A 12735-nucleotide genomic window follows, 5' to 3' on the forward strand; every position below is an offset into this window, starting at 1 on the left:
GATATATATAACCAATCCATTCATCCAGCACTGTTCTACCCTCAACGTCTGAATTCTGTACTCGCGCAACATCGGTCTCGACCGTAATATTGAACGTAGCATAATGGCACATACTCCGTCTTCGATAACTGCATCTACGCCTAACCCTAAGAACCGTTCCTACTTGACCGACTATTTCATTCTAAAGCAAACTGCTTTATTATATTTGCTGGACCAGCTATAAACACTAGAACTGCTTCAAGTCAGCCCAATACATTTATTTAATCCGCCGTTTCTACTTCCTCAATCTACAGCCCCCGAAGAACTCTATACCTTCCATTATATCTACCCCAACCTACCAAGGACTGTCAATACCTATGCTCAAGAATATCACGGTTCAAAAATACCCATTCCAGCCCAAATCAAACGAGCGAACAAACATACCCAGATCAGGCGAAGATGAATATGCACACGTATAAATTAGCAACACCCCCAACGATCAAAAAATATAGTTCGGATAAACATCACCACATAACTCCCATTAAACAACATCTAAGAGTACAAACATCACACATAGCAGAAAACACAGTAAACACTCAAAAGAAAACCCTAGAACGCAGATCCCCACCCAGACTTCGAGACTGATCTGGGGCGGACAAAATCCCTCATCATCTACCTGTCGTCCAGTACGAATAAGATTTTTCACCTACAAGATCCACAACTGCAGCCTTAGACCCCCCTAATATACTTAAGATGATTAATCGGCGAAGTCCACATCGGATCGATATAGTCAATTAGTCATTTATATCAGATGCTCTTATGCTCAGCTAAGTGGTGGCTTGGTGATCGGCGAGGTTTAATTACCGTGTTTAATTTATGTGAAACGGGTGATGTCAGTTGTTGGGTTGGTTTTTGTTTGCTTCGATCGTTGATCGGATGTTGGGATCATTGTGTTTGGTTTATTTGGGAGTGAGTGTACACTTTGGGCTTGGAAGTGTGTGTTTGGACTTGGGAGGGGGGTTGTTTCTGTGTATCTTCTGACGTGAGGATGATTGTTATCTACTGCTATTTCCTCCTTACTTTTTGCTTTGGAACTTTGTAGAGTATGCTTTATGCCTGTGTGATACATGTAAACGATGGGGTTCTTTTCCGTTCTTTTTTTTCTTTCTTGTCCTGGAAAAATAGATCTGGGTGTTGTGTTTGTATGTAAGAAAGTTATATTCGTTGCTAAAGTTCCTATGTAATGATACTGCGCGTCTGATTATGGCCATCCTGTCCAGACTCAGAAACAGACGACGAAACCAATTGCTAATGTAAAAAGCCTCCAAATTCATAAACTAGGAGAGTATCGATAGCCCCAATACCGAAAGTAAGGAGAAAGGTCAATCGCAAAAGCGTGACCTGCAGAATCATACATCCATCATCTTGCAATTACCCCCCTCACATACAAGTATATGGTTTTTCGCCGGTTCGGTCGGCTTCAAGTCCTTGTATAGCTTATTCCTCGTCCGCAACCAGAATGACTGATTACCTACGAAGTCTCCCACGTGAGAGGGACGGATGTCAATGAGGGAAACGGTGGTCGTGGAGGTTGATATCGCCTGACCAGCTTCTGCACGAAGTCTCTGCACAATGAGCTCGCGCACGGAGGTTGGCTCGTCGGATGTGGGCTCGGCGGAGTTGCTGTTGAGACGGGTTGACGATCCGGGCCCGGCCTGAGGAAGACGTGTCGTCGAGAGAACGCCTGTGAAATTTCGTGAGCCAGCTTCCAGTCCGGCAATTGCATCAAGCAGTCCGACAAAGAGGAATGGGTGCTGCAGGATCTCGACCGCGAAAGAGTGGCATGTCTGGCGACAGAGCAGTCGGTAATCATCGTCCTCAAGCAGGTTGGCGAGGCGCAACAGGTTGCGTGCAATAACTCCGTTAACAGATGGAGTGGCCGATTCGGTTCCGGTCTTTAAACGAAGAAGAGGACCCGGCATGTCTGAAGTCATGTTGGACGGCGTACTGTAGTAACCTGCCGGCGTCGATCCCACATATGCAAGGAAATTGTCATTGAGATATTCTGGTAGTATCGTTAGTGCATATATGATAATGAGGATTCGACAGAACACCTACTCTGAAGCAGCTCTGCGAACTGCAGGTAGCTGTCATCAAATGTTGCCTCATACATATCCAACAGGCCGCTGATCAGATAAGCATAGTCGTCAGCAAAGCCTGGCGTATCACCTCTGCCACCGTCACGATATATACGCCACAGTTGCCCGGTTGCTTTATCAAAGAGATCATTCTTGATAAAGCTAATCGCTTTTGCCGCTGCCTCCCTGCACTGTGATGCTTTGGAACTTTCAATACGCTCAAATAGAGCACTGCATTTGGCAAGTGCCCCAATGGCCAGCCCGTTCCAGGCGACAATGATCTTGTCATCCAGATCAGGGCGGACTCGTGTTCGTTCCCGATACTCGCGCAGTTTCTGCTTCGCCGAACGAATGATTCTTACTACTTCTTCTTCCCCTAACCCAAACTCCTTGGCTAGCTTGCTCGGGGTTACTTGTACGGAAAGCACATTCTGGTTCATAAATTCATCGTGTGGATCATTCTCGGGGGAGATATTACCGTCAGGGTGCACACCCCAGTGGCGAGCACAAACCCCAGCATCTCGTTGGCCGAGCACCTGTGTCAGTTCTTTCAATGTCCAGACATAAAATGCTCCCTCGCGTTTCTCCGTGTCATTCGGTGACGGCAGGCTGTCCGCGTCTTCCGAAGAGTGAAAAGCGCCAGTGGATGACTGAATAGGAGCGGTGGTCAGGTACGTAGCTAAATCATACACGGCGCCCAGCAGTTCGGGATTGTGTGTTATCTTGAATGCATCCACATATACATCCAAGAGTTGTGCCTGATCATAAAGCATCTTTTCAAAATGAGGTAAACTCCAATCAGCAGTGACACTGTATCTTGCGAAGCCATGTCCAATATGATCACGGATGCCACCACGCGCCATACTAATGAGCGTATGCACTGCCATGGCCGTTGCTTTCTCACATTCTTCTTGACCAACAATATCCGACACCGCGTTTGGGTACGCCCCGAGCCGGAGTAGAAAGCTGAGGTTGGCAGGGGTTGGGAACTTCGGTGCTCTAGAAAATCCTCCATGCACAGAATCATAGCGGGTCACAAAATGTTGATAAGCTTCTTCCAGGAGTTCAATATCCAGCTCCTCATCTGCTTCCTTGTCTCCTTGGTACGAATGTGTTCCTTCTTCGGCAAATTCCCGGAGTTGCTTTGTGATCTCCTTCGCACTATCGAGACATCGTTGCTGTTGGGTCTGCCAAACCTCCCGTAGCTTTTCCAGAATATCTACAAAGCCGATAGTCTCATTCCCTAGTAGCGTCGTCGAATTGGGTCCAGGCCAGTAGGTGCCACCAAAGACCGGTTCTAGATCTGGAGTCAGGAATACGTTCAACGGCCAACCACCAGATCCCGTGGTAGCTTGTACATAGTTCATGTAGATATCGTCAATATCCGGTCGCTCCTCACGATCTACCTTGATTGGGATGAAAGATTCATTCAAGATGGTAGCCACCTCTGGTGACATGAAGGATTCCTTTTCCATGACATGGCACCAGTGGCAAGCCGAGTAGCCGATACTGAGAAACACCAGTCGGTTATAGCGCCTGGCGAGGTTGATCGCTTCTGCGTCCCACAGTTGCCAGGCGACTGGGTTATTCATGTGGGCTCTAACATACGGTGACCGGCTGTCACGTAATCGGTTGACCAGCTTCGGTCCCGCATCGGTTGCGCCATGATGAAGATGCGCATGCAAGCCTGACGGGGCTGCCATCTTGCGCCAATATGATTTCCGCGGGAAAGTGAACGACTGCTGGTGAGTAGCACACCGCCTGCTGTAGCGTAAAGACACCCCGGTCCAGCCGCGCGTCTGAGGGGCACCGTGAGCGACTAGGTTCCAGCGAATATTTACACGGTAAATAGCCCGAAGGCTAGTCAAGTAATGATCGAGTCTCTGTACGTACACGTGGAAGATAAGGTAACAAAGGAGGGGAAAATCAGGAAAGGCACAAGACGCGGAGAGAGAGAGAGTACGAGAAGATGGCCTTTCGATAGGCTGACCCGCATCCGGGAGATCGTCCGCCGTCCTGCGTCATCCATGCATCAAAGCATGGCACGTGACTGGGGTAGATTAGTCATCGTTATCAACAACAACAACAACAGACCATGCAAACAATGGGACGAGATATCTGCTGCGAGAAAGTCTAAGGATGGACCCATTTTCAAAGTCCGAATAGAAGGGCTACCGAGGTCAGTATGATATATCTGCCAGATATATGTCCGTGGATAATATATCTTCACTAGGAACTTGGTATGAATAGAAATAAAACAGAATTATCACTGGTATGATAGCACTGATGGTAAACAGAAAGCAGTCTACGTAGATGGCGGGCTTTCTGCCATACTAATTCAATGAGCATAAGAAGCAATTAACGCGTGGGGCATGTACCTTGTCGGCGGTAGGTCCGACGATGATTGCGCTGATAAAAGAACCACCAGCGCAGAGACTGGTAATTAGTTTTGCACTGTCCAATGTTGGGCGACCATCAAGGTCGTCACCTAGGTAAACAAGTACAGCGGAAATGATTCCTGTATCGTAACCGAATAAACCACCGGCAATAGAAGCTGTGAGTGTAACTAGCCACACAAACTAGCTCGTGGCTATGTCTTTGGTACTGTCATCGTGTGCATCATTCCGGGCGTCATATTCAACGCGAACCGAACTGGGCTTCTCGTCATTTTCGAGGACAGTCATCACAAGGGTAGGGGCTTTTTCGAGACGTCTGTGTCAGAAGCCATGCTGTGACAGTCAACGAAGGGATAGCTAGGGTTAGAAACGGGCAGCTTCATCCTGGTTGGATAGAGCATCCACGCATCGGATCAAGAATCGGCGATTCAATAAGCCATTGGGGCTAAAGCCGATATTGCGGGGAACGATTGCATACCCCAGAATCCCCAGGATCCACTGTCACACAGGGCAATATTACCCTGGCAGGTAGAGACATGGCGTGAGGTGTGAATTTCCTGCCAATATCATGTCAATAGCCGGCGTGATCTTGCAGACTCCGCTGCTGAGGGTAGCAGTGGAAAGATTTAGTGAGGGAAGGAATCCCCGATAGGCAACTTCACCTGGTACCAGCCCGTCTCCACTGGAAGAATTTTCAAATCTGGCTGATTGGATTATGTATCTCGACAAGCATGAATCTAGGAATTTGAAATATGCATGCCCAATATGGAAAGTATTGCTTCACCTAGTGTAAACATAGAGATTTAGTCAATAAACATCCTCAAAATTCGTTGGTATAATACTCCCTTCTCCCTCAGTATGAAATGGAACCCATAGTCGACATTTTCTATCTCTCTCTTACTAGACCAGATCCTGCCAGACAATTGTACACGGTCCCAAATTTCATCCTGGGGGCTATCCTCATTACCCTCCACCCTCTCCTCAAACCCCTCATCGATTACACTCTAGACCGCAAAGGCCTCCGCAAATATCCCGTTTATAGCCCTCTCTACGCCCTGACAAGCCTCGGCTGGTGCCTTGAAACGTGGCGCGGCGGAATACGGTCAAAGAAGCTGAGCGATATGCACAAAGTCCACCCTGTGATCCGTATCGGACCAAACTCACTCTCATACGGTCATCCAGGTGTATACAATGATATCTACGGCCACGGCACAAAGTGTCTCAAGGATAACTTCTACCAGACAGAGAAGACCACCCACTTCAATCTCGGGAATGTGATTAACAAGGCTGACTATACCCGGAAGCGCAAGATGCTTGCTAGTGTCTTTGCGGCGAAGAATTTGGAAGACTGAGAGTTTAAAATCGTCCACAAGGTGAAGCAGTGTATTGCTGCCTGTGACAAGCATTGTACGGCACCTTTAGTGGAAGAGTCCCATCCGGATCCAAAGGATTCAAATTTTACTTTAGGGCTTGGTCGAACTTCCTCACAATCGGTGCTATTGGAGAGCTTACCCTATCGGAGGACTTAGGACTTCTCGCCGCGGGAAAAATGACTTGGTCACCCCCGTCGGCCACGATGGGAAAGCATATCAAGCGACATACCGGGACTGTCTACACGCGTCGAAAATCGCACATACTAGGATTGCCTTTGCAGATAAATGGTGCCATATCAACAGCAGATACACCACGCGACTTTTAGCATCCTACCGCAAGTTGTGGAGATTGAATGATGGATGGAGTGATATTGCGAACTACCATGTTCAAAAGCGTCTGGACCACTACATCCCGGGCGAAAAGCTCGACGATATCTTCCAATACTTGCTACACGACAAGAGCGGTGATTCTTATATCCTTGAATAGGGAGAGATTGCCGCAGAGAGCGCTGTGATGCTTGATGCCAGCTGTAACGACGCCGTAATGGCCGGAATGTACCAACACACCCCACTAGACGCATTCAAAGACAATCTTCGCCAAATAGTCCAACACCCCGTCGTGAAAGCCCAAAATCCAAGAATTCTCCTGCTCACACCACCCCCCGTCAATCAATACCAGCTCGAAGTCTTCGACACTTCCGAAGGGGTCCCACATCCGAGTGGGACAGCCGCACGACGAGAAAATATGCTGGGGCCGTTGTCGAGCTTGGGAAGGAGCTAAATGTGCCGGTTGTGGGTTCCTGGAGTGCGTTCATGAGATATGCTGGGTGGAAAGAGGATGATGTGTTGATGGGTTCCAGGGAGGCCCCTAATAATGTGGATTTTAAGGGGCCTTTTACGGATGGTACGCATTCTTTGGGATTTTTGGTCCATATCTGGTATCAAGGAATTGAGGCTGACATGGATGGATTGGAGGGAAGCTCCAATGTGATGAGCTACGCCAGAATGTCCTCTTGACCAGATCATGCGGCTCGATAGTGGAAATTATATTTCAGTGGCTCAGTAGATAAACTGTTGCTGCACACAATCTGGTTTTCATCTACTGAGACCATTAAACAGCCTAAACCACAGACCAGTAGTTCTCCGCAATCATTCTTAATATATTATATAGCCTATAAAGATAAGATCAAGATTGTATGTAAAATGATGGCAGTAGTTGCCTGCTTTTGACACTGTGAATGCTATATTTTTACTGCTAGGAGTATAAATAGTAAATTTCCAGCCAATTATAGAACGGAGGGGGAATCACGTTACCTTAGTTGCTGTGTGTATTTTATCTTTAGATTTGGCTTTAGCTGATCTTCTTTCCATTTTCCTTCTCCTTTCTACCTTTTGATTCCTCTCGACTTCTACATTTTCTCCCCTCCGAAAACTCCCGTCCATCGCCATGGAAGCGCTTGTGGCCCAGGCCATCAGGGACACCACGACCTTTCGGAAGACGTCAGTGCCTTGGGCCTTGGACGAGCCTTATGCCCAGACTTACTATGGATTTGACCCCGCAACATCCACTTGGGTCTCCAAGTTACTACCATCCGCCCTCGGAAAGTCGAGTAGCAATGATAATGATAGTTCAGCCATCACGAGTATTGCACTCTATACGTGGAATATTGACTTTATGCTTCCCTTCGCTGCAGCCCGCATGCGACCAGCGCTTGCACATCTTCACAAACTCACGCGCCTTCTCCCTCTAAATGTCGCCCCTGTTATTTTTCTCCAAGAATGCACACCGTCTGACTTGGAAACAATTGCCGCGACTCCGTGGGTGCAGGCCAACTTTCATCTTACAGATATTGACACCACCAACTGGGCCACCGCGCAGTATGGAACTACCGTTCTTGCCAGCAAGCTTCTGCCTCTTATATCTGTGTTTCGGGTCCACTACTCCCACACGCGCATGGATCGCGATGCCCTTTTCGTAGACGTCTCTATTGGGCTTGGGGAGAAGCGAATTCGCCTTTGCAACACGCATCTAGAGTCTATGGCCCTTGACCCTCCGTACCGCCCACCGCAGATGCAGCTAGTCGCTCAGTATATGCATCACGATGGGCTGTACGCTGCTCTCGCTGCTGGTGACTTCAACGCAATCCAGCCGTTTGATCGCACGTTGCATGTGGACAATGATCTCAAGGACGCATTCCTAGAACTAGGGGGAGGGGAGGACACCGAGGAAGGATATACATGGGGCCAACAAGCAACAACAAAACAACGTGCGCAGTTTGGGTGTTCCCGAATGGACAAGGTTTATTTTCGTGGGTCGGTCAGGTTATCGAAGTTTGAGAGATTTGGAGAAGGGATCCTGGCAGAGGGGACTGAAGAAAGGAAGCAGATCGTGACACTGGGATTCGAGAAGCCTTGGATTACGGATCACCTGGGGGTTATGGCGATAGTGGATGTTTCACCGAGCACCAAGGGGCAGCTTTGAGAGGACACGATAGGACTGTTTGGCCATACCGTTTGGGACGGTTCATGAGTACGTTTCTTTGCTCTTGGCAGAATTGGTAGAAAGCTACGTAGTCTGCTGTATTCTTTTTTCATGCTCCCTTTGGCATGGCCAGAGTCCAAGATCAAGCGAGCTTCATCACCAATGTGGCCACTCTGTCTGGAGCAAAGCCGCGCCCCCTCGGGCCAGTGGTTGTGGCGTTACAACATGCACTATAGTTTATCAGTCGTACGCCTTTGAATCTAACACAAGTTACATTCGGAAACCATCCCCAACAGGCTAAGATGTTCCTAGGGATGTTTTCGCTCCATGATGGGTTCACACCTACCTGTGTTTGACATGACTCGTCTTTTGAGGTGGCAGATTCTTTTTCGGTAGTTTTGACCGAGAACCAAGGGGAGCAAGTGCTCCAGACCAATGCTAGCATCATCGAGGCCTACACCGTGCGTTGCTACATCTTCACTCCGTGCATCAAGGGCTTTGGCAACCAGCCCAACACATTCAGCTAGGAAGAATGTCTGATGCAAATTAGTTGAGTGATGGCTGATTATGAAACAAGTCCCACATAAGCTTATCATCTCACCCAGAATCAGGGTTTCGTGGTAATATACCGGCATTATCTAGATCCAGCCCCTACTGTTGTTGAATGTTGGCACTGTTCAAGGCTTGCGTTTGTTCTGGAGGAACTGACCCCGTCAGACAATCCACGCTGACATCCCTCAAACCCTACTGCGTTTCTCCAAATGTATACTTGTTTAGTACTACGATAAGGAACCCGCCATAAGAAGTGGTGGGCATGCGGGGATGGAGAGGTTTGATTCAAGGAGCCATGAGTGAATGAATTTATAGTAGATTGGGACTACACACGTCCTTAGGACACAAGAAAGATATTAAGGCCATCTGGGACTCCGGGGATGGAGTGGATAAGATGGCAGACCTCCCATCGCAGTTTGAGGGGGTGGACCGTATTACAGCCCGCACCGGGTCATTATCTCGAATCGCATCGCTAAGGCGCCTTAAGAAGATAGCATTTATGGCCTCTCCACGACCATAGCCATCGGCAGCTGCGTCGAACGTTCGGCAGACCCCGCTGGGAGAGAGTACCATGTTATGTTATTTGACAGGGTCGCAGTCGTCGTTGGAGTCAGTATCAGGTTGGAGCCTGCCACTATGGCTGCACTGCACGAATTGGTGATGAGGGACTGACATGCCTCGTGGACAGCTACCAATGAAGAGGAACATGCGGTCTGGATCGTTAAACTACAGCACGTAGGTGACACCATTAACTGTAAGTCCCGTGCCATCCACACATGGAGAGGTTTTCACTCCCCTTGGCCCACGGAAGTCATTAACATAGGAAACAAGATTGGACAAAGCGAATGCCCCTGTTCCCAGAACGTGATATTTATCGATGTGCTGAGGATCCTTATGGCTTATATCCAACCAATCCTCTCCGAACGTCCCAGCAAAACAGCCAATATCTGTTCCTTCCCACGATGTCTGTCCTGCACTCTCCAGACATTCCCAAACAACTTCCAGCAAAAGTCGCTGCTGTGAGTCCATACGGGCTGCATCATGGGCAGTGATAGTGAAGAACGCCGCATCGAAGTAGGCGGGGTCGTCGCTGCGGAAGTATCCCTGGGTGGTCCTGGTGCTTCGGGATTGGTCAGGATGGTAGAACTTATCGACACAGGATCGGGTAGGCGGCATTGGACCGGAAGCGTTACGCTTCTCTATGATATGGTCCCAGAATGCCTGTGTCGTTCGAATATCCCTGGCAGTCTCATTGCCATTCCCACTACAGCAACAGGGGACAAACCCTCGTCGGTCTGGTCGATATAGCCTCCCATGATGAATAGAGCCCTAGCAGTAGTATATTGCAGACTCAGCCCCGAATTAGAAAGTGTTGGACACAAAGTGAAAAGAAGCGTTATCCTGACGAAGGAAGTGGGTCGACATTAATGGGCGAGGACATTCTGTACGTAGCAGAAATATCAATCTTTATGTTGGAAGAGCGTGGGACCCAAAATCAACCGAGGTAGAAACATGAGACAGCTTCCTTCCACACATCCTATGATCTGTCATTGCCCCATACGTCAAGTCAGAGATGTCAGAAATTCCCTAGTACTATTCTTCTAGAGGTGTCATAAACTTTGGCGTACGGGCCGCAGCAGCATCCACCCTACCAAGCACGCTAAAAAAAAATAAGCAAGATCCTACAGTATCTGAATAGTAACGCTTTTGAAGAGTGGAGCTTGTGGATGCATCATGTTGACCATCTTTCCTTTTCAGGTTGCCTGTAGCCGAGGAGGGGGAGAAGATGAAAAGTAAATAGATCACCTTCGACATGCATATGCAAGTGTTATTTAGGTCTAAAAGGAGGAACGCTAAGTGGCATGGAGTCTGTTGGTTTGAGTGTGCAGGAATTGGGTGGCAGGACAGATATCTCACTTATCTGGCAACTTGGAATCATGGCCACTCTCCTTGTCGTGTTATCCTTTTGTTCTATTCCTTTCCTAACTAACCCTAGTGGTTGACTGGGCCTCTTCAGGTATCATGTTAACTATAAATTGGCACGGTCGTGTGGTGGTAATCGGGATTTCGGTGGTTCTCCCGCTTCTCCAGAGATCTCCAGAGAGAGGCCTCGTTATTATCGGACTCGCTGGGGGATTTTATATGGCTTTCCTAGCTGTATACCGTCTGTATTTGTATCTCCAATTTCTCAGCCCTTTTCGATCACTCCCAACACCCGCGGTAAAATAACTATTTCTCTTTTCCAGAGCGTGTATCCCAGACAGACTGAGACAAGGCAATTTACAGGGTCGGCATGGGCTATGGGGCAATTATATTGATCGAAACGAAAACCCAATCGTTCATCTGAGACGTAAGGCAGCTTTGTTTTACAAAGAAAGTCTAGTGCGTGTATATGGGCCACTCAATATTGTGAGGTGTTGTTTGCCATGGGCCCGAGGGCGATTCGGGATTTACTCTGCCGTCGGAACAAGGACTTTATAAAGCCCCGCGTAGCTGAGAAGATCTTCTTTATGGTCGGCGCAAGGGGCCTTGTGACCAGCAATGAAAACAAGCGCAGGCTAGCATTCATATAAGTCGATAAACCTGGAGGGCTGTTGTTTGCTGACACCAAGTTGCAGGTCCATCGTCAACATATCTCTGCGGCGTATACCTCGTGCAATGTCCAGGAGCAGTGCCCCATCATTGTGGAACAGGCCTTGCGAATGGCCAAGTCTATGGATACAGAAAACGAAGCGCCAGGACGCGTTTATCTATGGAGTATTCTCAACAGAGCGGCCCTTGCCATTGTCTGTAGGACCCAACAGGATACTGACCTTCGATCCGACACGTCACGAGTCCACTGGTAAAAAAGTGCTGGAATGGTTCCCCTTTGGGATCTCTCTAGGTACCTGCGTCAAGGCTTTGATGTGCTGTGCCCTCCCCGAGTTTATCCAAATGATGGTACAGCCCGAGGTTCTAGGGCATTGCTGACGTGAAATGCTTTGTTCGTCGAATTATAACTGAAAGGCAGAAACAAGCCCAGACTCATTGGCGGATAAATTTCTGGAAAAAGTGCGACTCTCCTCTCTTGTTTACTAAAGGGAAACATCTTCAGTGATGATGAAAGAGTCCAGCAGAGTGTGGGTTTCCTCCTTACCGGGTCTGCGACTCCCACATTCACGATGCAATGTGCCCTGTTTGTTTAAGTAGAAACCCTGGTCTCTTAGGGCAAGGTCCGGAATGAAGTACGCCCATTCCTTCCATCGCCTACTGTGACCCGGCATGATGAGTGGTCCCGTAATTTCCTCAAGCGGCTGGACAACGGTCTGCCAAGCTTGCAGGCATTCTGCAATGAGGTATTCCGGTGCGATCCTGCGCTTTCATTGACCGGCCGGGAAGCGTGCTGCGATACCACTCTAGCGGATGTCTACATTCCAAAGGGAACGCTTGTTATGCTGTCGCCTACGGTAGCGAACCAGAACCCCGAATGGTGGGGACCAGATGCGGCCGATTTCAACCCTGCTCGATGGCTAAACGGGGATGGGTCCTGCCGTTGGGAGCCAGATTCAAAATCGATATACTTTTCTCACCTTTGGTCAAGGACCGCGATCCTGTATTGGGCAAGAAATAGGGCGGCTCGAGGTCAAGATTATGGTGGCGATCATGGTGGGCCAGTTTGAAATGCAGCTGGCAGACGAGCAAAAGGGAACCTGTGGTGATGGGAATTCTCAGTCCTATCCCTCGAGATGATGTGGTAGTTCGCCTGCGGGAGCTGCATGGCTGGTGAGTGATGCGGATGGGTGTATGTCGCTTTGTACAGCGGTATGCAAATCTAT

General features: G+C 48.6%; 6 protein-coding genes across 6 annotated transcripts; 3 read left to right on the plus strand and 3 right to left on the minus strand.

The window, feature by feature from the left end:
• Positions 1-1176: 1176 nt before the first annotated feature.
• Positions 1177-4072, minus strand: BDV38DRAFT_252955 (thioredoxin domain-containing protein). Its single transcript, XM_032055198.1, has 2 exons — positions 2098-4072; positions 1177-2044 (listed from the first exon to the last, which is right to left on the minus strand). Exons 1-2 carry the CDS (start codon positions 3818-3820, stop codon positions 1389-1391), a joined length of 2379 nt encoding a protein of 792 aa, XP_031911171.1. The 5' UTR covers positions 3821-4072; the 3' UTR covers positions 1177-1388.
• A 1304-nt stretch (positions 4073-5376) lies between these two features.
• On the plus strand, positions 5377-5865 carry BDV38DRAFT_285123 (uncharacterized protein; the record flags this gene model as incomplete). Its single annotated transcript, XM_032060421.1, has 1 exon — positions 5377-5865. One exon carries the CDS (start codon positions 5377-5379, stop codon positions 5863-5865), a length of 489 nt encoding a protein of 162 aa, XP_031911172.1.
• A 1425-nt stretch (positions 5866-7290) lies between these two features.
• On the plus strand, positions 7291-8780 carry BDV38DRAFT_252956 (endonuclease/exonuclease/phosphatase family protein). The gene has a single exon (XM_032055199.1). It carries the CDS (start codon positions 7334-7336, stop codon positions 8366-8368), a length of 1035 nt encoding a protein of 344 aa, XP_031911173.1. The 5' UTR covers positions 7291-7333; the 3' UTR covers positions 8369-8780.
• Positions 8440-8980, minus strand: BDV38DRAFT_142586 (uncharacterized protein). Its single transcript, XM_032051464.1, has one exon. The coding sequence runs from the start codon at positions 8814-8816 to the stop codon at positions 8511-8513; it is 306 nt and encodes a 101-aa protein (XP_031911174.1). The 5' UTR covers positions 8817-8980; the 3' UTR covers positions 8440-8510.
• Positions 8981-9646: 666 nt separating this feature from the next.
• BDV38DRAFT_272974 (beta-ketoacyl synthase) lies at positions 9647-10656 on the minus strand (the record flags this gene model as incomplete). The annotated part of the gene is made up of 3 exons (XM_032057590.1): positions 9647-9672; positions 9727-10184; positions 10607-10656. 3 exons carry the CDS (start codon positions 10654-10656, stop codon positions 9647-9649), a joined length of 534 nt encoding a protein of 177 aa, XP_031911175.1.
• Positions 10657-11062: 406 nt separating this feature from the next.
• BDV38DRAFT_272975 (cytochrome P450) lies at positions 11063-12686 on the plus strand (the record flags this gene model as incomplete). Its single annotated transcript, XM_032057591.1, has 7 exons — positions 11063-11140; positions 11539-11706; positions 11756-11872; positions 12001-12099; positions 12133-12451; positions 12501-12614; positions 12646-12686. The coding sequence occupies 7 exons, from the start codon at positions 11063-11065 to the stop codon at positions 12684-12686; spliced, it is 936 nt and encodes a 311-aa protein (XP_031911176.1).
• Between the last annotated feature and the right edge of the window lie 49 nt (positions 12687-12735).

This window comes from Aspergillus pseudotamarii (assembly GCF_009193445.1).
Source record: "Aspergillus pseudotamarii strain CBS 117625 unplaced genomic scaffold BDV38scaffold_46, whole genome shotgun sequence".
In the NCBI taxonomy this organism is placed as follows: Eukaryota; Fungi; Ascomycota; class Eurotiomycetes; order Eurotiales; family Aspergillaceae; genus Aspergillus; species Aspergillus pseudotamarii.

Bases quoted from the DNA above. Each gene is read 5' to 3' on its own strand.
- BDV38DRAFT_252955 (XM_032055198.1), bottom strand. From the start codon at position 3,820: ATGGCAGCCCCGTCAGGCTTGCATGCGCATCTTCATCATGGCGCAACC. The intron at 2,045-2,097 runs GTAGGTGTTCTG...CGATACTACCAG, and splicing joins GTTCGCAGAGCTGCTTCAGA to AATATCTCAATGACAATTTC.
- BDV38DRAFT_252956 (XM_032055199.1), top strand. From the start codon at position 7,334: ATGGAAGCGCTTGTGGCCCAGGCCATCAGGGACACCACGACCTTTCGG.
- BDV38DRAFT_142586 (XM_032051464.1), bottom strand. From the start codon at position 8,816: ATGATGCTAGCATTGGTCTGGAGCACTTGCTCCCCTTGGTTCTCGGTC.